This window comes from Frieseomelitta varia, unplaced genomic scaffold (genome assembly GCF_011392965.1).
Source record: "Frieseomelitta varia isolate USP_RPSP 00005682 unplaced genomic scaffold, Fvar_1.2 scaffold_358, whole genome shotgun sequence".
Taxonomy (NCBI): Eukaryota; Metazoa; Arthropoda; class Insecta; order Hymenoptera; family Apidae; genus Frieseomelitta; species Frieseomelitta varia.
This window is the reverse complement of record NW_025110099.1, coordinates 336981-361600: the sequence shown is the minus strand read 5'-3', so window position 1 is coordinate 361600 and position 24620 is coordinate 336981. Positions and strand designations below refer to the sequence as shown.

At 30.2% G+C, this 24620-nt stretch overlaps 1 protein-coding gene across 4 annotated transcripts in view; it reads left to right on the top strand.

Annotated features, from left to right (window-relative positions):
- The window catches only part of LOC122530860, an 81757-nt gene that overhangs the window by 31199 nt on the left and 25938 nt on the right, over positions 1–24620 (top strand). For all 4 annotated transcript variants that reach the window (XM_043658221.1, XM_043658218.1, XM_043658219.1 and 1 more), the window contains exon 3: positions 18336–18397. In XM_043658221.1, coding sequence (XP_043514156.1) covers positions 18336–18397 — 62 coding nt within the window. The remainder of the gene's footprint in view (positions 1–18335; positions 18398–24620) is intronic.

The following is a 24620-nucleotide window of genomic DNA, read 5'->3' as shown; positions in this document are numbered from 1 at the left end:
AGAATTAGAGACGCAATGAGAACTGTACTTTTTAATCAGAAATTTTTCTAATCGCGAAACTTCGGTTTAAAATGTGCTATGCGTTTTGAAAGTGGACGCGTCGAGTTTCAAACTGAGCCCGAGTTTATTATTATATTCTCTTTTCTAGTAGAGTCAAGATTTATAATTTTACCAATTTATAATTTTTATAAATATAAAACAATACACTTATAGATAATATACTTATATATAACTTTTAGAGATTTAAACAGTATAATTTTTTTTAGATTTAGATTTAATTTAATTTAGAAATTTGAAATAAATTTTCAAATTGAATTAAAATTAAAATTAAATTAAATTAAATTAAAATTAAAATTAAAATTATATTAAATTAAATTAAAATTAAAATTTAAAGTAAATTAAATTAATTTAGAGATCTAAAATAAATAAAAGCTAGTGTACTCTATTGTATCAAAGTTCGTCCTTCCAATTTTCTGTTTTAGCTTTAGTTGTCGGGAATTAGCATAATGTTAAGCATTCACTGTATTGTAATATCCTCGTACAGTTTTATTAAGCAATCGACGTCCATTTTAGATGAAATTCGGGTTAAATTTGCATTATGGAGTAACGATTCTTTTATCGAGATTACGTAAAGCAATGTTCATGCGTAAAAGGTGATAATACTGTTCTCGCGTCGACTAAATAATAAAATTGCTTTTCAACCTGCGGCAACACGTCGCAATGTAACGTTCTCTATTCGAAACAAGTACGTGACTTCGAACAACCGTGGCTCACCGGGAGGAAATGAGGTAAATTTGAGGCACGATTCATGATGCATCGTTTCTATTCGAGGAAAACCTGTCTTATTATTCGAACGTACGTATTATATCGCATGTTGAACTTGGACGCACGTGACGGGATCCAATTTACGTAAAGAAGTCGGGCCAATCAGCGTTCTTTTGTGGCAAAGACAATTGAATTGTAATTGAATGGAATATTTGCTGGAATTTCATCGAATTACGCTGTATTCAGTGTAATAATCGGCAAAGATTACGCAAAATCATTTTTAAATAGATACACACGGAAGTTATAATACCGCGGATTTGTATCTTTTTTCAGTGTAGTTGTGTAAATTCATTTCACAAATAACACCTGTAAATGTTGTGTGAATTCATTCTTTTTTACAAATAACACGTGTAAATTCGTTTCAGAGCTGAACATTTTCCAATTCTTTCGACGCAAAAATCGTGAATTATCAGATATTTCTATAATTACAACATTCCTGAGATAATATTAAAAATTAATAATCCAACACGAATATCACTTATCAGATGATAATTTAATTCCTTTTTGATATATATACATTCAACAACCAACATCGTTCAACATTCTTATCTTTGTTTTAATAAATTCAAGTATATATAGTAATAATAAAAATAAGACGTTGCAAAAAATACTTTGTATTACAGTATTAATTTATAATTAATATATTATAATATTATATATATATATATATACATATATAATAATATATATATTTAATATTATAATATTTTTTTATTATTTTAATATTTATTTTTTAATTAAATATATATAATAAATATTTATAAATTAATATGTTTATTATATATATTAATTATAATATTATAATATTAATATGATAAATACATTAATTTATAAATTATTATAATATAATTTATTATACAATTATTATTATATTAATATTATAATATTATAATATTAATATATATAATAAATATATTAATAAATATATTAATTTATAAATTAGTTTAATCGTTTTGATTATTATACTTGATTTATCTATCGATTCAGTTGTTATTATTTCGCAATATTTCGAGAGTCAATATGATTCGATGTAGTTGACAAATTTTCAAAACTCGAAAACGAGCAAATTCTGTTCCTCCCCTCTCGACGCATTTTTCTGTTCCTCCCCTCGAGACGCCCTGTACATCGATTCACACCGATTAAAACAAACGCTGATTGATTCTGTCTCAACAACGCGATCGGAGACGATCGGAGAACTGGAATTTCTCGTCGAGAAGCGAAATGATAACGAGCATCGCGAGCGGCCAAAATTCTTTCGATACACATACACGGCGTCGCGTCCCGTTGGCTTTACGAGCGTCCTGTTATCCCGTGGCTGCTCTCGAATTTCCTTCACGCGTCCCGCTAAATAATAAAGTTTTACGGGCGAACGACTTATCGCCTCTGAACGTTCTGTCGTGTAAGTAGTTTCCTTCGGACGAGCGCCGGGCTTGGAACGGGGGAATTCCCTCGAAAGCGCGCTCGCCCCTCCCTCTCTTCGCCCCCGCCGCGAACTATAATACTGTCAGTTTTCCCGCTTGGAAAACGCGTATTACCACGGTGGCTAAAGTAAAACGGTGGAATATCGTTGGTTGGATATTCAACGTTTCGACGATCGAGTGTCTGTACAACGCCACGTCTGCGAGGAATATTCCTCCACCCTCTCCCTCCCAAGCATTACCGGATAGTCAACCATAAACGTCCGACGCTAATCCCGCAGAGCTTCTCTTATCAATTTTATTGTCCCTTTCCCTCTTCCGCTATCCGCGATTACGTCGAGTCTGTTACGCTCATCTTCTCCTCACCTTTATTTCCCCTCTTCGCTAACAATGGCGGCTCGATATTACTTATTTCGCAGAATTTACTTTGTGGCGGGGGCATTAACGCGAGAAGATTGTGACCGGTGTAAATTATTATGTAATATATATATATTAAACAATATATAAAAAATATATATAAATTATTAATTAATATATATAAATAAATATGTATATATATATATATAAATATTATAATAATATGTAATACGTATAAATATTAAAATATGTATATAAATAATTAATTAATATGTATAAATAAATATGTGTATATATATATATAAATATTATAATAATATGTAATATGTATAAATATCTATATAAATAATAATATGTAATATGTGTAAATATTAAAATATGTATGTAAATAATTAATTATTATATATAAATAATGTATTAAAATATATATATAAATAATTAATTAATATATATAAATAATGTGTTGAAATATATATAAAAAATATATATATATATCTTTCTATGTATGCACTTCAAATAAATAAAATCCAAAATATGTATTTTGTATTTAAAAGAATTCAATACTTTGTGTTTGATTGAAATCTTTTTACCATGAGTAGTGCATGATGTGCTAATGAATTTGTATTGATATGAACATTTTATAATTTGTAGAAATAAAAAAAAGTGTCCTTATGTTCTGGTATATAATATTAATATGTTATTATAACGTATTATTATAACAACATAGTATTAATATTTTATTATAACAATGTTCTGGTATATAATATAGTATTAATACGTTATTATTATTATATCATGTTATATATTTATATTTATATTGATTATAAAAGTATACACATGATATTATAATTTTTGTTCGATGATATTTTATCATATCGCAGATTAATACCGAAATTTAATAAAATCAGAGTGAGTCAGATTATGAAAAAAAAAACTTTTTCATTACCAACCATGACCATCTAATGAGTATCAATTTCGAACAAAATTCCTTCGTTTTTATGTCATTGGCAGCAATCGTAAATAATAATTAATCATATGTATATATATTAAGTTTAATTTAATAACGATTTGATAGCAATTAATTTAATAACAACAATTTTCCAAATCTTGCACATTAGCTATCATTTCCTGAAGGAAATTCATTTGTAATTACCAACTGTCAGTTGTTATTACATTTTCAAGTAATCGAGTTCAATTACTGAGAAACAACGATGTTCAAGAACCGCGCAAGAAGAGACGAATTTCGTCACAATCCAACCTAAATACCAATCTAAATAGCAATTAATCCAAACCTAATCTAAATACCAAGTACTCCCCGAGATTTCTAGATCTAACAGTCGTGAATCTCGCAACGTGGCATATTCGCAATCACGTCTCTCCCAAAGAGGTCCTTCCACGCTTATTTAAATATCGACTATCAATATAATTACACAAATAATGAAATCCAATCAAAATTGTTCGAACAACAGTTTTAAAAGCCGTCCAATCGAGCGAATTTCCTTAAAATTAATCCGTCCATTCTTCTTTTTCGAGGTCAATGGCGAATTAGTAAGCATTTGCACGAACATTTAATTGTTATGATACATCGTAGTTTTATCAAGTTATTATACTTGCGAGTTACGTGTGCGCGCAGTTTCTGGCAGAAGTATCGGAACAATGTGGGTTCCGATTCTGGAAACAACTGGCGCGCTAATTTAATCAGCGGGGCAACTTTTGCATCGAGCAACGTGTCGACAGTAACAACTTCTCCGAGACGAATTTGCAATGTAAACGGTGTCGAAACGACACGTGTACGATTCCTAGAGGAACATTGTTGCATAAATGGCAGCGATTATGTGGTTGTACACGGTGCCGAGAAAAGTTTTTTCCTTGCGAACCGCGTCGAGGAATATTTTGTGAATTGAAGATGGAAATCGATTCGGTTGTTTATTGTTCTTTGATCGTCAATTTTTGAATTTTTCATTTCGATAATTTCGAAATGATTCCAGCTTTTAATTTGTCTTCTTCGATTTTTATTGAAAAAAATTGAAAAGGTCTTATTTCTTTTCTATGAACACAGTGATAAGTATTTTCGAACTTTTTTTTTACAAATTTTCGAATGTCTAGAATATTTGGAAATCTTTGAAAAATTTCTCTGAATCCAATGTCTATAATACAGAGTGTGAAAAGCATTTTTATGTGTAGGAAAAGAAGATTAATTTTCGAATTTTTAATGCGAAAATCCTGAATATTCCTTCGTGAGATTTACAGCCTTAATTACGTTTACGTAAAGAAACATGTTCAGCACGCCAATATTTCCTACTTGTTTCTATTTACAGTTATCTTTTATTACCATCGATTTAAAATAAAGAGAATGCTAATTAAAATCTGTTACTCATTAAAAATCATCATTGACTATATCGCAGAAATCATCAAACCATTACGTATAATTGCGTCTCATTACAATGTTAATGAAATTTTTAAATGTTTCATATTGAACATGTACACAAATATTCGAATACTACCGTGAATAATTATATATACATTCTCAGATTAGTTTCAAATTTTACTAAATAACCAGAATAATCAATCTTCATTGGTATTGATGAAATTTTGAAATATTTTATATAACACACATAATATAAAATATAAACGTTCAAATACTTTTGTGTGAACCACTGTACACATTCTCAGATTGGCTTCAAATTTTACAAACATAATCCTAATGATCGTCTCTCATTATAGTATCAATATATGAAATATATATTATATATATGATATACTATATTATAATATATATTATATATTATAAACTTACTTATATTATTATATTAATATTGTATAAATATTATATTATACTTATATTATAATATATAATATACTATATTATATATACATAATCATCTCTCATTACAGTATCAGTATATAAAATATATGATATACTATATTATAATATAAACTTACTTATATTATTATATTAATATTGTATAAATTTTATGTTATACTTATATTATATACTGATATACTATATTATATATACATAATCATTTTTCATTATAGTATCAATATATGAAGTATATATTATATATATGATATACTATATTATAATATGTTATATACTATATACTTATATTATTATATTATAATATATTATATACTATATACTTACTTATATTATTATATTAATATTACATTATAATATATTATGTACTATATAATATATAATATACTATATTATATGTACATAATCATCTCCCATTATAGTATCAATATATGGAAATTTTTAATTGTTCTTAACATATGAAATTTTAAAATGTTCTAACGTAACACACGTTAGAAATATACAGATAAATGTACTGCAAATGTTCATACACCTTCATGAACCACTATATATATATGTGTGTGTGTGTCTTCAGTTTGTTTTCAAATTATTTATGATAACGTGATCCTAGCAATCGTCTCTCATTGTACTATAAATTTTCAAAATAAATTCAATAAAATTTGTAAACGTTTCGTACATGTCACACGTGATATATTTGTACGCCAAGCATGCATCGTGTGCCAAGTGTGCATCGAGCCTGCTTTCGTGAGCCACGGTGTGACTAAGACGGAGGTGCCGGTTTCCACGTAACAGTGTTTTCGTTTTCCCTCACGCAGATACAAAAGGGAATTATGCAATTCAGCTGCGTGTGTCGTGGCGGTTGCACAACTGCATCGACAGGATCGTGTCGAGGGAGATCAGACGTTGTAACTCCATTCTGCCAGCGTCTTCCTGCGCGCGCGCGCGCGCGCGGCTGCAAGACGAGTCTTCCGGCTTCGAACGGGTCGAGAGGCAATCAAGGAGACATGCTCGGCGGACTGTAGCTTTTTTGAAATACGTTTGTTACAGTTGTTGAACAACGTTACAGTAGAAAGTGTTTCGCGTGCACCTTAATGAGTTATAAACAAGTTGCTTAGACTTCGATCCTCGGTGTCTAGGTTTAAATTTACTTATAATGTGCATCTTTTATCATCTTCGTTTATCTATGAATATATTTGATACGTGATATTAATATTTATTTTCAAACGCCGAAACTATTCGGAAATGGCACTTACGTATTAATTGTGTATATCATTGCAGTTTTCGTACCTGAAGAAATCCAGTTCTATCTAAACGAATAGTTGGTTATAATTGAAGTTTGTATAATAATATAATATAATATATAATGTATAATATACATAATAATGTAATATAATATATAATTTATAATATATATAATAATAGGAGTTCACGTATAAATAGTTTGATCTATTTAGAAGTTCAATTAATTACGTATCAATTAAATTTTCTTTCAGTAAATGGAGTTCGTATACAGTAGCTTAGAAACGTGTACTTGCGTTTACGAAACATGTACTTGGTGAGATGTAAGTTTTAATCTTTTTACGAAATACATATTAATAGAATACATATATTTTTTATATAATATTTTATTTAATATATATATTTTTCATGTAATATTTAATTTAATATATATATTCTTTGTATAATATTTTCCTTTTAATATATTTTTTTTATGTAATATTTTATTTAATATATATATTTCTTTATGTAATATAATAAAATGTATATTAATAAAATAAAATAAATATCTGGCAATTTCCACGCATATTGTCAGATTTGTTTCAAATTCGATTGACGTAATCATAGACATTGTAGTACTGATGAAATTTCAGTTATATAACGCACACAATATTTTACATACACCAAAAACAAACACCGACCTGGCTAATCACAAAAAAAAAAAAAAAAAAAAAAAAAAAAAAAAAAAAAACAACATAGAACACAAACAGGATTTCCAGAAACTAAACAACACATACAAGAACTACCACAAGATCTGTACAGACGCTTCCAAAATTAAACACGGAATAGGATTCGCAATAGTCACAGAAAACTCCACTAGAAAACAACGACTCTCCAACCACACATCCATCCTGACCGCTGAAGCATACGCGATACTTGAAGCACTACGGCACATCCAAGAAAACAAATATCAATTAGCGGTAATCTATACAGATTCCTTGACTACAATAAACGCGATAACAAACATCAATAGCAACAAAAAAGAACGAAGTCATACAAATGATTCAGGAAACGTACACCGAACTTACTAATGACCACAAGCATATAATAATCACCTGGATCCCGTCACACCAGGGAATTGAAGAAAACGAACAAGCCGACTCTTTAGCCAAAGAAGCAACAATCGACCAAACAAAAGAAACCAACATCCCAATTCCTCACCAAGACCTACTAGCTTCAACGATCCAAAGAGAAGAATGGAACAGAATTTGGACTACGACAAATAGAACCAAGATACACGACACAGCACACCATTTCTATCAAAAAAATACCAAACAACAATATAAACAGAAAAGAATGGATAGCTATGACTAGGCTTCGAATTGGACACTCCAAGATCACACACGAATACCTCCTAACCAAAACAGAACCACCTTTCTGCAACACCTGCAACCTGCAAATCACCACCCAGCACCTGCTACATGAATGCAGAAAATACCGAAGCATAAGAAGTAAATACGGATTAAATCAAAACACCGCTCTAACCTGCCAGAAACAACAACAACAAAAAAAAAAACGTTATCAACTACCTAAAGGAGACTCAACTACTGAGACCAGTTACAAAGAGTCAATTTCAACACATCGCTAGAGACTTCGTAGTCGATGCCCTATATATATATATAAAAAAAAAAAAATATTCTACATAATAATTGTTCAATTATCCCCGAAAGATAGAAATTCCTGTCACTTCACGATATGCATTACGTTGACAATGACAGTCAAGATTATTTATAATACGAGATATTTACAAAGTACAGGAAAAATTCTGAAAATACCAAACGAATGAAATTTTCATAATTCAAGGACTGCCCCACTCCGGGAACAGGAACACTGAACATTCTTACGTGAAATTTTTATTATCCTCACAGGCGTGCGACATATTTCTGTTAAATCGTACGAGCCCCGAAGTGACAAAACGCACGCTATCCATCGTTGAAAGTAACGCGCGCGCGAGAAGATCATCGACACGAGGTTTCCCAGAAGCTTCGAAACAAAGAAACGAAAGAGACGAGAGAAACGAAAAGAGAATGCCGACGGTAGAAAAAAATCCAGCAGATTTTTCACGTTGCCAGAACGAAACGAAGGGAGAAAAGAGCGACGAGGATCGTTAGAACGGTCGGAATTCCGCGACAGTTACAACCGGTGACTACTTTAAAATTTAAATGATCCGTGTCCGTGTCCGTCAATGCCACCTGTAAGTCCAATTTAATTTGGTCCGGGGCCGGCCTGTCGCCCACGGGGCGAAAGCGCCGCCGGTAGATTTAATTTTTTCCACGTTTTGTCAGGGGCGTACGTACAGGACGCGCGCGTGTGAAGGAATCAATTTTTTGCGGGACAATGCCCGGGGAATTATATTCATACCTACGGTAGCGTGTAGCGCCGATGGCCGGCGCTGAATATTTCAAAGTTGCCGCGCCATCGGCAATAACCGTATCTTTTACGCAACGTCGACGCTGAACTATCGACGCCGCTTCCCCGTTTTTATCGGCCGCGATCGATTTTACGATCGGAGCCCTCTCCCGCCATCGGAATTATCATCCCGTGTTGTTATTAACAGATCTCCAGGTCGAAGTTTACAACGAAAAATAGAACGAAGAAACCCTCTTCGTTCTTTCCTTGACGATTCATTCTTTTGTTAAGGAGTCGGGACAGTTTGAGAAATCTAATTTTTTGTTTGTTTTAAATAAGTAAGTTTGAAGATCTTAGAAATAAGATGCAAAAGGTCCTTTGAAACGACATATTTTGGGGTGTAATAATAAATCCGCCGCGGATACAGAATAATTGAATTTGTATCACTATTTACAACTTTGTAATATAATGTTATTTTAACTTTAATATAAAAAATAATTATATTTAATGTAAATATTATTAACTTTAATGTAATATAATATTATTTTAACTTTAATATAAAAAATAATTATATTTAATGTAAATGTTATTAACTTTAATGTAATATAATATTATTTTAACTTTAATATAAAAAATAATTATATTTAATGTAAATATTATTAACTTTAATACAATATAATATTATTGTAATGTGTAAATCGTGTGATTCGAATATTACTTTTGGTGAATCGAGTATTAGGGGATTTGGATTCAATTTAGTTGTGAATTGTAAGAACCTTGAGCCGCGATACATAAGTAAAAATGTAAGTAAAGGATACATATGAAAAATGACGTTTCTGAAACTTTAAACGCGTTTCTCTCGAAACTAGGTTTTTAGAAACGGTGTGCAAGATATCTCGGTATCTAACCAACCGATTACTGTGAAACTTGGTGCGTATCTTTAGTGTAACATTTACTAGGGATTAACGATCGAACATTTCTTAATTTTTCACAATTTCGAGAAATATAAATGAAAAAACGTAGAAACTTTTGTCATAAATTCGATACATCAAAAACAAATAGCTGCTATTCTCATAATTTTCACAAAAATCAAAATGTTGGATCGTCAATCTCTAGAGAATATTGTTTACTTTTGAACTTTTTTTATCCTTTTGTTGCCATTAATCCTGTTTTGGAATTATGCACAGCGATAGGTAATGTAAAAGGATTATAAAGTTAAATAAGAGCCTTCTTCTTCTCTTTTTTAATGTTGCTTTTTATAAGTCATAATGTGTTAAAATAAACCACAAAAGCACATGTCAATCAAATATGTACTAGCCCTCCAAAGTATACGTAATTTTTAGGCCTGTCAAAACTTAAGCTACGCATTGGGCATTGATCGACTGAGGTTTCTACTTCGATCAGTTAATCGAGAGTAGGAAAAATCAATAAATATAATGAAATTAACACTTTGACGAGTTAGTCTCGTCATGCATTTCTCTGTGATAAAATTTAAGACGATGAGCGTAGAGATTTGAATCGTAGCAACGAGTTAAAAGATCTGACGAACCGATTTTGCAAATTTAAACAGACGGCAGGTTCGTTTGTATTTAACGAGTTCGTTATCGGGGGCAAAACAGTACGAAAAAAATATCATTCGGTTGGCATAGTGCATTGGAGAGCGATATGAATCTTAGAAATTTATACTATGCTCTACCCAGAGGTTGTATGTACATATTTAATTTGGCAAGGCGACCAAGGATAAACGCTAGAATGTTCTAGGTAGGGTAGAACTAGCGCATTATACAATTCCCGAGGAGTAATACGTTTTTGCAAAAAAAAAAAAAAAGAAAAAAACGAGAGATGAAACCTAATTACGGGTCTAACCCAAACTTAGGGATTTGCTAATAATTTATATAATTTATTATACTATTATATATAATATTATTATTATTTGTTATATTTATATATAATAATATTATTATTTATTATATTTATTATATATAATAAATTATACAAATAATTAACAATATAAATATATTAAATAGTAATAAACAATAAAATATAAATAAAGCAAATAATTCTAAAATAAATTTGAAATTGGAACGGATCATCAATAATACAAGTAACCGAATAATTGAATAATTCGAATAGGTGAATTCGAGAAGATAGCGATTGTCCCAATGCTGCATTTCAATCTTCAATGTTAGTCGGCATCGATTCGATTCGATTTAATATCTCCAAAGAATTCCTTTCGTCGTCGCGTCGTAAATCGTATGCTGAAATCGCATTCTGAGGCACGTGTTAACGATCGAGGATGGCCGGCGAGTCAAGCAAGTGGAATTAGCTTAATCGACTCCTGAGGATGGATCGTTCGATCCTTCTTCGACGTCGTATGTTTGCAGTAAATTGGCTTCGGATTCCCGCGGGCCTGCAAGGCTGGCACGATCCCGGCCCTCCCCACGTTGTTAATGACTTGTCTACGCTCGGTGCTTGCTGGTCCTTTAAACGATCGAGCACAGAAGTTGCGCAGAATTACAATTGAATTATTAATTACAGAATCATTCGGTTACACCGTACCTCGTTGTACTCGTAATTCGCGAGTCAGTTATCTTTCACTCGATTGAATCGCAATGTATAATAATTCGAATTGTGAATACGATACAGTCGAATTATTGTAGACTAATTTAGTTATACCGTATTTGTATTGTAATTCGTAATTCCCGCCGTTCGATTGGATTTAATATATTCTTGCAATTGGATTTTCACAGTGACGATGCGCAATTTTTGCTCGAGTCGGAATTGGTGTTTAAAAAGTAAGGGAAAAGTGAAATTTCGGGGGTGATAAAATTTGAGAAAACGGACACTGGAGCTGGATACGCCATTATCACAGAAAAAGCTAAAAAAAAAAAAAAAAAAAACACGAAATCTCCATCTTCACAGCCGAAACTTATGCCATTAAATATGCACGCTCAAATAACGAAGCCCAGATCGTCATATACATTGACTTCATGAGCAAAATCCCTAACGAAATCATATGATCAAGGAAACCAACTAATATCCATGATCCAACAACTAAACCACAACCAACCTAACATAAACGCCACAGTCATTTGGATTCCAGCTCATCAAGGAATAGAAGGAAATGAAAAAGCAGCAGCAAAAGAAGCCACAGTTCCCTCACTTACTAACAATCGCAGCCATCTTCCAATCCCCTGCGACGATCAAATAATCCATAGCAAAAAAATAGCAAAAAATGAATGGAACAATACATGGAAAACAATTAAAAGCACCCAACTACACAATCCAAGTATCCAAGACTTTTTACCAGCAAACACCAAACTTTAACAACAGGAAAGAAGGAATAATCATCACACGCCTAAGAACCGGTCATACCAAGCTGACACAAAAAAACTATACCACCCACCTGCACTCATTGCAATAACCATCCACCATTAACAATAATCCACATATTGCACGAATGCCACGCCACAGAAACCGAAAGACAGAAATACGGAATCAACGCAGACATAAACCTGACTTTTCAAAATGACGTACAAAGAGTGTTAAAATACCTGAGAAACATAAACTACTACACACATATTTAATGGCACCGTCGTTGCTAATGACCACGCTGTCGATGCGATCATTAAAGAAAAATAAAAGAAGAAAAAGAAGAAGAAATACATTCGTATTACGCGAACAGAAATAAACTCATTCGTTGCACTCATTTTAAACAACAAGCATAAACTTGAGAAGGAGGAGAAGTTTCTTAAAAATATAAATTTAGTTTTCCCTAACTTGCAATATTACGTTGAAGGTAGAAATAAACGGCAATCGCCAAGCGTTTCTTGAAAGAAGTAAATGAAACTCTGTTAGAAAAGAGAAAAGAGAAAGAAAAATTTGAAAAATCTCAATACACAGAAGTGACATTTATTATTATAAATATAATAAGTAAAGTTTATTGTTATTAAAATTTATTATTATCTAATAATGAAGAAAATCTAGAGAAAACAAAGTTCTTATTAATTATAAGGTCACATTGAAGTCATTAATTTGATAATAGTCATCGGTTTCCTGAGATTGATTTTAATAAACAGTTTATCATTAAGGTTGCTTGATTTTGTGAGGTTGCATGAAAGAGTGTACTCTTTAGAGTATAGTCTCATTTTATCATTAAGATTGCTTGATTTTGGGAGGTCATCGTCGCATAAAAGAATATACTCTTTAGGGTATAGTCTCGTTTTATCATTAAACATTTTATCATTAAGATTTCTTGATTTTGGGAGGTCATCGTCGCATAAAAGAATATATTCTTTAGAGTATAGTCTCGTTTTATCATTAAACATTTTATCATTAAGATTGCTTGATTTTGGCAGGTCATCGTCGCCTAAAAGAATATATTCTTTAGAGTATAGTCTTATTTTGTCAGTGAACATTTTATCATTAAGATTGCTTGATTTTGAGAGGTCATCGCATAAAAGAATATACTCTTTACAAGTGCAGATAAATGAATACTTTTTTAAAAATTTTGGCGGATATTTGTCGAGAATTTCAGCGATATCGATTCATATTTCGGGATTCTAAGTAATTCTAATACATTGCAATTTGATCGCGCTGTGATTCAACTGTGCTGTAATTCAATTACACTCATAGTTACGATAATTAATTAAAAAGTTTGAATTATATAATTTAATTACGATGTAAATGAATTACTGTGTTATCGAAGCGCAACATAATTGAATTACGATGCAATTCATTTGGCACAATTGTGGCGTTAGATTGGGATTGTTGGATTCCGTGTATAATAATAATACTATAATTTCTGAGGTTTGTTTTATTGCTTTCATGGCGGATGTCAAACAAACACTTGACTTTAATTTTACAAAAATATTGATATAAATAAATAAATAAATGAAAGTATCTATTAACGCCAACCAACCGTATCGAAATATTGTACATAATGAATCGATCATTGTAATTCATATGATACGAATTGTTATAATTTAAATGATAATTTAAATAATTTGAAACAAGTAGATTTACATAATTATATCTCTGTCATAATTAATTCATATTAATATTAATTAATATAATTAATATTATAATACATATTAATATTATAATTAATATAATATATATAATTAATATTAATTCTGACAAGAAATAAATAAATAAAAAGAAAATATCTATCAACACCAGGACAATCGTGTTGGAATGATCTACGTAATGAATCGATCATTATAATTCATATGATACGAATTATTATAATTTAAATAATTTAAAACAAGTAGATTTATACAATTATGTCTCTGTCATAATTAATTAATATTATAATATATATAATATATATTAATATTATAATTAATATAACATATATATAATTAATATCAATTAATATTAATTTTGACAAGAAATAAATAAATAAATGAAACACTAGAACAATCGTATCGGAATATTCTACGTAATGAATCGATCATTATAACTCGTATGATACGAATCATATAGCAATAAAATAAACCTCAGAAATTATAGTATTATTATTATATAATTTAAATAATTTAAAACAAGTAGATTTTATGGAACAATTATGTCTCTGTCCAAACGAAAATTAATATTAATTTTGACAAGAATACTCAAAATCAGCAGTTGTGAAAAACTGAAATTATCGATTGTCGTAAGGTCAAGGTAATAAAATTGTACAATTATTCGTAAAAACCTTTATAATGATAGTCTTGGTGGTGTTTACATGAATAATACTTCTTCACGCAAGTGCTGTTTCAAACATCTCGTTGGGCAAGTGTCGAAAGTTGCACAGGATTGTTTGCAGAGAATTATATATACAGGAAAACTGCTATGCAAGAACTGTTATTATACAAGGACTGACTGACAATGCTGCAAGTTGTGTCTTTATATTTTGGTTTATTCGCTGAACAGATGGAGAGGAGAGAGACGTAGATAATCTTGTGCCGAACCGTTTATGAATAAGGTCACTTTGAAGAGAGTATATATAATTATTGTATATATTATATAATAATTTAATATTATTTATAATAAGGATAGTGTGTATAATATATATATATATATAATTATTGTATATATTATATAATAATTTAATATTATTTATAATAAGGATAGCTATTAACTCAGAATCAGTCTTAGCACCGAGCCAGCGTAAGAAGAATCGATAAGAATTTAAGCGAGCACTTGGAATTCTCATGTATCTGAATACAGACAAAAATTTGAAGATCGAAATTCTTGAAAATGTTCTTGATAAATTGCGCTTTCGTAAGTCGTAAAGTCTTCGAGGGATTTTTTGGGGGTTTTGGATCGACTTCGTGGGGATTTTTTTCTAAGGAAACCATGATACATTTTGGTATGCAGTTTTCGCACACGGATTTATTCATAAAGAGTATTCTTAAAGAGTATTTACGATTTTTTTTTTAACGAAATTAATGAAAGTTGTGAAAATTATATAGCCCTAAGTAAAGCATGTTTTTAAAAACGGGTTCGAATGAGTGATTCCGGTCCATCTGGTTATTTGAAACTAAAGACCAAAATGCATCTTAATTAGTATAAATATGGCTGTCGCGTGAATCTCGGAAACAGCGAAATTTCGAAAATTAAAAAAATGGCAGCATTTCGAAGTTAAAATATTAATTTTCTTTGTGCTTTTCGTCTTTTGAGTGGTAAGAAAAAATAAAAGAAAACATCAGATTTTGAAATGTGATTGTGATTTATGCGATGAAGGTACATCCTCCAATATTTAAGTCAATCGGTCAACTAAAACGTGAGATATCCCGTCAGCCAATTTAAAAAATATGGATTTGAAAAAAACACATTTAAACTTACCTGTTGTACAAAAATATTCATACTTGCAATAATAAATAATATAAAATAAAAATATTATAAAATAATAGTGTAATATAATAATATAAAATATTATAAAATAATAGTGTATTAATATAAAAATAAAATATTATAAAATTATATAAAATAATAGTGTAATAATATAAAAATAAAATATTATAAAATTATATAAAATAATAGTGTAATAATATAAAAATAAAATATTATAAAATAATATAACATAATAGTGTAATAATATAAAAATAAAATATTATAAAATAATATAAAATAATAGTGTAATAATATAAAAATAAAATATTATAAAATAATATAAAATAATAGTGTAATAATATAAAAATAAAATGTTATAAAATATAAAATAATAATATAAAAATAAATAATAATATTATAAAATAAAATATTTCTTGAGAAAAACACATTTGAAGTTTTTGTTTACCCGTTGTATAAAAATATTCATACTTACGTTGCGAGTAGTACACCGTTTCCTTTAAATATCTATAACTTTGCTAATTTTATGAATTCGAACAAATCCTCTTACATAGGCATTCTCGAAAGCACATACTCTGAGAGAATGTAAAAAAGAAATTGATTTTGTTTTAAGCCGGATTACCAGAATGCCTCCTTAATACTGGGGTCAACAGCACGATCAAAATGGCCATCAATATTTTATCAACTACGTGCTCGTCTACGAGGAAACTACTTGCAGGATTGTGGCTCCCTCGAAACCATTCTTCGTTTCTTATCTGAACTACTTTTTTTGTAGATTGTTCACATTTGCATTTACAGATTAAAACCGGTCGCCCTGTACGTACAGGGTGTCCAAACGATCAAAATGGAAAAAAATATGTTATTGAAAGTATTATTAAAGAGACGTGCAAAATGTGTATTATTGTTATTTAATAATAGTCAGAAAGTATTATACTTTCACGTTATTTTTCTGAGTACAAGAACAACGGCGATAAAAATTGATTATTCTTTGAAATTCACTTTGCGATTTTGCGTTAATTCAGCGAGTGAATAATTCATTTTTCAGGTTAGTTCGTCGCGTAATTCATATCTTTTCTCTCAGAATCTTCCGTAGAAACGTCAATGTTTCAAGAATTGAGATCATATATCGTTTTTTTTTTTATTATTTTGCATTTTCTCTAATTATATTATATTCACTTATTTTTTATTTATTTATTATATTCATTTTTTCTATTATAATTCTTTAACAATGCTTTCAGCGATATACAGAATATATCGACAACGTTTGATTGAAAAAAAACTGTAAAAGCTTGTGCTTTCCTACTTTAATTTTTTCCACATTTCAATTGCCAGTAATTTCGGTGTTAGAGTTTTGAAAGTTTCAATCGTCTTGAGAACGTTCAGATTTCTGAAAAAATATGTCGTTCATCAAAATTTCATAAAATCGCTATCGCTAAATATTCGAGATCTATCGAAAAGTTCAAGATCTGGCGAGAGTTCTCACGAGTTCCGAGCATCGTGTCGTCTTCAAAATAATGCAGAAAAATGTAGACAATGTAGACAAGAAGCGATTCCAAGTGTCTCGGATCCTATCAGTAGTTACAACCGATGCTCGTGTAATCTCGCCCGGCAAATGGGAAAAGCTTGAAGGAGCTGATGCAAGCGGGGAGTATATTTTAAACGCAACGACGCGGAAGAAAATTACACGAGCTTCCGGTATTACTGCGACACTCGCGTTCAACATAAAGAAAAACTTCGAACGACCATCCTCGCGACGTAAAGCGTGAACTTTAAACAGCCTCGTGAAGATTTTTCATGTAAGCGTTCGTGATGCAATGGACGGGTAATTGTTTTATAATTGTTTCACGGAAGATCGGCGTTCGTTTGAAAATCTAACGAGCAAAATTCGACGCTTCGTTTTGGATAGAATGGAACTTGAAAACTTCAAAATTTCAAGCGCTTTAGTTCCCATTTTCTTCGAATCGGATTTGTTTCATTTACTCGTGCTTTTCGTTCGTAAATATAAATTCAAATTCTTCTGAAAGAAGATATTAGGATTGTTATATATATTTAAATTAAACGTATTAAACGAAAGGAGATATTAGGGTTGTTGTATATTTAAATTAAACGTATAAATTAAACAATTATAACTCTTGGAAGCTGCGTGGTGTTTATTTATCTTTATCTTTTGTTTATTTAAATCCCTCGGAACAAAGAGATTATTGTTCGGAGAGATAGATTATTATATAATTAATAGAATGTGAATTCTTGCATTTGAAATTGTTATAAACAAATCGTATGGATAAAGAAAATAATAAAAGAGAAGAGTACAGATATGATAATGTAAATACATAGAAATGAAATAAACGTGCACGTACGTATAATCGTGTTGGCACCTCGAGGATTAAAATTCGAATATATTTTTTTTAATTCGGAGATTTTTTTAACACGATCGATCTTTTATGTTTCAGATTTATCCCAGTTTGAAAGAAGAGGGATCCGTGTTAGGTGGCGCCACGCAAAGAGTGACGAGGTAAATACATGTAAATATTATAATTAGTAGATAATCACATATTTTAATATTATAATTACATAGTAGATAATCACATATTTTAATATTATAATTACATAGTAGATAATCACATATTTTAATATTATAATTACATAGTAGATAATCACAAATTTTAATATTATAATTAAATGGTAGATAACCACATATTTTAATATTATAATTTTAATATTATAATTTATAGTAGATGATCACATATTTTAATATTATAATTACACATTGGTGATTCAATAATTATTATATTGACTGTAATCTTAGATACTAAATACTTATCAACATTTAGTTGTACAAAATTTAACAAGCTCACTTAGTTCTTTGTTTCTTTATTTCGTGTTATGACAGTAACAATACAAATATAAGACCATTTTATTGAAATTTGAATAGAGATTAGAATTTATAGGAAATTTTCAGCTAGAACAGTGCTCTTTCTCAATCTACTGTCTATGGGGATTATATTGATAAATATAACTTATATTATATTTGACAATTTTATATTTAAAATTATATTATATTATATATTATACAATTATATTATATATTATATAATTATATTATATTTAAAATTATAATATATAATATATAATTATAATATATATATTATATTATATATTATATTATATAATTATAAAATATTATATATCATATAATTATATTTAAAATTATATTATATAATTATATTATATTTAAAATTATATTGTATTGTATATTATATTACATATTATATTATATTTAAAATTCATCGCGAAGAATTAAACAAAGCGGTCTTTTAGAATTGCTTACCTTTTAGCAAAAAAATATTTCTGAGAGTGAAAGACTTTGTACAAAAATGAATCAGATACAGGACATCTAATACCGATAATCTAAATTTTTTAACAATTTCAAATTGTACGAACAATAATAATAATAATTACTTAATACTTTTGTTACTTTAAATGGCGGTCGTAAATGGTGTTGACTTTACTCATGCAGAGTGGTCCAATAAGAATTAGCATTTGAATATCTCTGGAGACATGAAAAAAAAAACTTGGTCAAGTTATTAAACATACAAGGATACTATCATACGACGGTAACAACCTTTTCATAGTTTAAGGAATCTCGGAGATTTCGAAGTTGATTCATTTCCTCTTTGAAAGGATTGTGTACATTTTTTTCGTCCATCAATCGCCGTCACCTCAACGTCCTCTCTCTGCGCTGGAAAGCTGAAGCTTGCAGCAACTTTGATACAAGGTTCATTCACGCACTTGGATAAATTATTCCCGTGCCACCACGACTGATTCGATTCAAGCGAAATGTTGCAAGACACGCCCTCTTTTGATTTAACGCCGCTGCATCGAGTCGCTGTTGCGCTCGCGCGCACGTGCATACAGTTTAATAAATACCGCCGTACGCTTGGCGCAATTAAGTAAACCGGTGGCTTGTTCGGCGAAGGTTTATCGGCGCCGCGTAACACGGTTTAAGTGTCCGTTTTTAAGAGCCAGCCCGTTGGAAAGTTGCCCGCGCCGGGGACTAGAATCGCGCCCGGGCTGTTAATAACGCGCGCGACGTACGAGCCCGAGATAATAAGAGTCCTGAATAGCTCGGCTCGTTGTCCATTAATTCCGCGCTTTTATTCCCCTTTCGGCTCGTGTTTTACCAAACGACTGCGAGCCAGTTACCTACCCCTCCTCCAGGTAAATACCCGTTCGTTGAATTTTTATCAAATTACTCGTCCCCTCACACCAACTGGTACAATAGTATACATTGAGTCACAGAAACTACTCGTACGCTTCCTATTGTTGACTTTGAACGATTGCTATTTATTTATAAAATTCTTATAATGGTCATTGTATATATACTATAAATTTTATAGTGGCTTTCAGAACACTAACATTGTATACTGGAATAACTGAACACTATAAAATTTATAGTGGCTTTCAGAGCACTATAAATTTTATTGTAAGAGGAAAAAAGATGTTAACGTAACGTAAAAGAGTCGAAGTCTAGCTGAAATTGAACAAAATTCGAGTCGCAGAAGTATTCGTACCGAAGAAATTTTTTTCAAATTTAAAATCAAAATATTTACAAGCACGGTCCTCTCCGGCTTTATATCGGCTTTATTCTATATATGAACATAATGTGTATATATTATGTCAATATGTGGTATTACATTGCAAGGGTCAACACGTTTCGAAAATGAGCTGAAAAGGTAACGAAGTTTCGTTATTTGAACGAAAATTAATTTATAATTGGCACATTGAAGGAAAGTGTTACTTAGAAATTTCAGAATTAATGAAAAGAAGTAAGTCAACAGTAATACGTAATTAAAGAATGTTAAATCAAGTGGAGATGTAAAAGGAGCTCCGAAGAAACTAACTTTGAAAGAAGAGAGAGCAGTAATTAAAGAAATAAAAACAAAAAAAATCCGACTGTTAGTGGTGCAAAGTTATCAGCGTTCGTTTCAAAATCATTTACTAAAGAACTGTCTGCAGAAACCTGTAGAACAATTTTATGAAAAGAAGGTTTCAAGAAAAAGCCTTTTATTAATAAGAAGAACTATACGGAAGCGTTTACAATTTGCAAAACAGTATGTTGACAAAGATATTAACTTTTGGCAATACGTCATATTCTCAAATGAGAGCAAGTTTAATTTGTTTAATTCGTACCATGGTATGGAGGAAACAAAACACGGAGTTTGAATTAAAAAATTTAAAAGTCACTGTCAAGCGATTGGTGATCTAGTTTTCATTGACTGGAACAATGAATGAGAGGTATTATTTAAACATTTTTCGGGGTCATTTGTCATCAAGTGCAACAAAATTGCAATTGGAAAGTAATTATTATTTCCAACACGACAATGACCAGAACAGTTTCTACATTGTTAAACAATGGGTCTTATATAATGCTCCACATGTTTCACCATCCCAAAGTCTCTATTGAGAATTTATGGGCAGAGATTGCAAGAAGATTAAAAAAGTTCAGAATTACGAATAAAGAAATATTAAATGGAAAAAAATAGATATTTGGAGTACTATTGAAAAAGAATATACAAAAAAATTAGTCAAAAGTATGCCGGATCGTCTGAGAAGTATAATAAGATACAAAGGAGAATCAACTAAATATTAACTATGAAAACATTAGTGTTTTGTTTATGAAAATCTCAGTTTGTTTATTATAATTTGTAAAGTACGAACACTTCTGTGACTCGAATTTTGTTCAATTTTAGCTAGACTTTGATTTTTGTTACGTTAACATATTTTTTTTTACAATAAAATTTATAGTGTCTCGAAAGCTTAGTTGTTCCAACGTACAATGTCCATTAAAAGAATTTTCTAAGATGCATTATAAATAAATAGCAAAGCTTAGTTGTTCCAACGTACAATGCCCATTAAAAGAATTTTCTAAGATGCATTATAAATAATAGCATTCAAAATCAACAATCGGAAATACTTCTGTGACTCACTGTACATTCGCAAACAACACTGGAATAGTAGCAACACACGAATACCCAGAAGAAGCAGCTAATATTCTACAAAAAATCATATTCACTTGTTAGAAGAATGGTTAAATGAACGAAGACTAAAGGTAAACCATAACAAACGCAACCACATTACTTTCACTTTCTGCAAAGCAGATACTCCAAAAATAACCCTTCGTAATAATTAATTAAATACCTAGGACTACACCCTGATTCAAAATTAACATGGGCACAATACATACGTGAAAAAAAAAAACCAAATCAAGAGAAAGTATGTGCACTGGCTGACAAGTATTGAAAACAAACTGCTGATCTATAAACGTCGTGATTAAACCAATATGGACATATGGCATCCAATTATGGGGTAATAGCAGCAAAAAGTCATATAGCTGAAAATGGAGGCTATGCAATGAAAAATGGACTAAAATGGATCGAAATCGTCATATCGAAAACGAAGTGTTTCGAAAATACCTAGAAAATTCCTTTCGTCGAAGAAGTAATCCAACTGCACACAGGCAGATATAAAACAAGGAACAACAAACCGTTGAAATTCATTGGTTAAAACTCTGTACACCAGCGAGACAACTAGAAGACTAAAGTTGACGCAAGCTCAGATAAAAATACAAAATTTCTGTAAAAGTGTCAGTCCAAAGGGATTGAAACGTCTTGCCAAATGTCCACAGGACAAATTGCAAGAGTCACAAGGAGTTGAAAAAAAACTTTACATAGAAAGATATTGAAATTTTACAGTGGCCAGCCAGATCATCAGATTTCAACATCATCGAGAATTGTTGGAGACAATTATCGAGATCAGTATATGCTAAGGGAAGACAATTTCAGACCGTTCAGGAAATTAAGAAATTGCATCGAGCAAAACTGGAGATCTTTATTTAAAAATTTGTTAAAAAATTATTTAAATCCTTGCCAAAATGTTTATTAGCAGTAATACAAGAAAAAGGTAGAGCAACAAATTATTGATATAATACATTTCAATAGGTAAAAAATCGTTTAAGAGCTATCTTTTTGACGAACCGATTTTTCATTACTTTTCAATATTGTAAAACTTATTCTTTTCGTAATAAATATTTTGAAATATACTTGTATAATTTGTTGTTATTATTATCAAAGCAATGAAGCATAATTGTTTCAAAAGTTAAAAAATCTTATATTTATACAGTGTGCGCGTTTTTGCGATTTTCACGAAATTTATGTGATTAACTCGAATGGAAAGCCTTTCTCTTTCTACGCGTTGTGTCGAAATCTTTTTTTTTTTGTATTTTCGTACGTTTCTTTTTTTTTTACAAACGCGTGAAAATTATCAACGTAGGATCGTCGGTTGAATGACAACGATTCGAAGTGTCGAGTGAATAGTTGAACGAAAACTCGACAAACGTGTTTAGATTAGATTGTAATAGATTGTAATCCAATCTACGTTTCAATTGGAATTTAATGTGAAAATTTATTTGGAATTCTATCAGCGATAGTTTGCAATTTCTCAAGAAATTTTAATTTTCATTGGCACACCGCGAAAAGGAACTTCCACTTCGTGTACGTTTCACTTTGATTACGATATTATCGGATATTAATAGATAGATATCGTGATGAGATAAATTGTTGCTTCATTCGATTGTTATTTCAACGTTGTCTATTTAATAACATTCGATTGAAGCATTTGTATCTGAAGCTTATGGCATTGTAATATAATTGCAACGTATAGCAATTTTTGTGACTAATGGCGAGATTTGTACTTTATTTACGAGTATTGTAGACATAGTTAGTCAATCGAGGAAACTTATGTCTAACTCTGACAAATTTCAAATAGAATTTTGGACATTGTATGAATCTCACGTAATTTTTTAATTAAAATTAGACCATTTCTAAGATATATTATTATAATATATCATTATTATTATAACATGGTATAATTATTGTATTATATTAGTGTACTATATTGTAGTATAATTATATAATTATATAATTGTATTATAGTATAATTATTGTATTATATCATTATTATTATAACATAGTATAATTATTGTATTATTGTATACAGTTTGAGCATATTTCAAATGAAGTGACACTAAGAAATTATAAAGTGTTTCGTACAAAATTAGACTCTTGTTCTCGAAATATTCGATTAAGTTTTTCCTACACGTTATTCACGTAAAAGCTAACAAAAGCAAAGGATAAAACGCAACGAAGCAAGTTACAAAGTCGCATCAGCCTAATTTAACGATAAAAGAACACTCGTGATTTAACGAAGAAAACGTTTGCGGAGGCTCTACCGAAAAGTTTCTAATTATTCAAGACGCGTATTTTTTTTTAATGGATAGTTATATTAATTTGATTATTATATTATATTAATAGTTATATTTATTTATTATATTACATTAATAGTTATATTTATTTTATTCCGTTTCTTTCTTGTGCTTTAATCGCATTATGTCCCGAAATAGGTAAATTTTGAGAATTTTTTAAACAAATAGTTAAATGAAGAATGCACATTTTTTCACAGTACACAAATGTGATATTGTCTTTTTTTCTTTTTTTTAGTCAAAACATTGCAGCATGACCGAATTATTCGCTAATTTCGAAATCTCGTTTCTTCTTCCATTCGTTCTTTCCTTTACATTCCGAAATAAATCAATTTTGAGAATTTTTTAAACAGATATGTTATTAAATAAAAAATTTCAACTTTGAGGTACGTGAAATGTGACGTTTCATTTTATATTT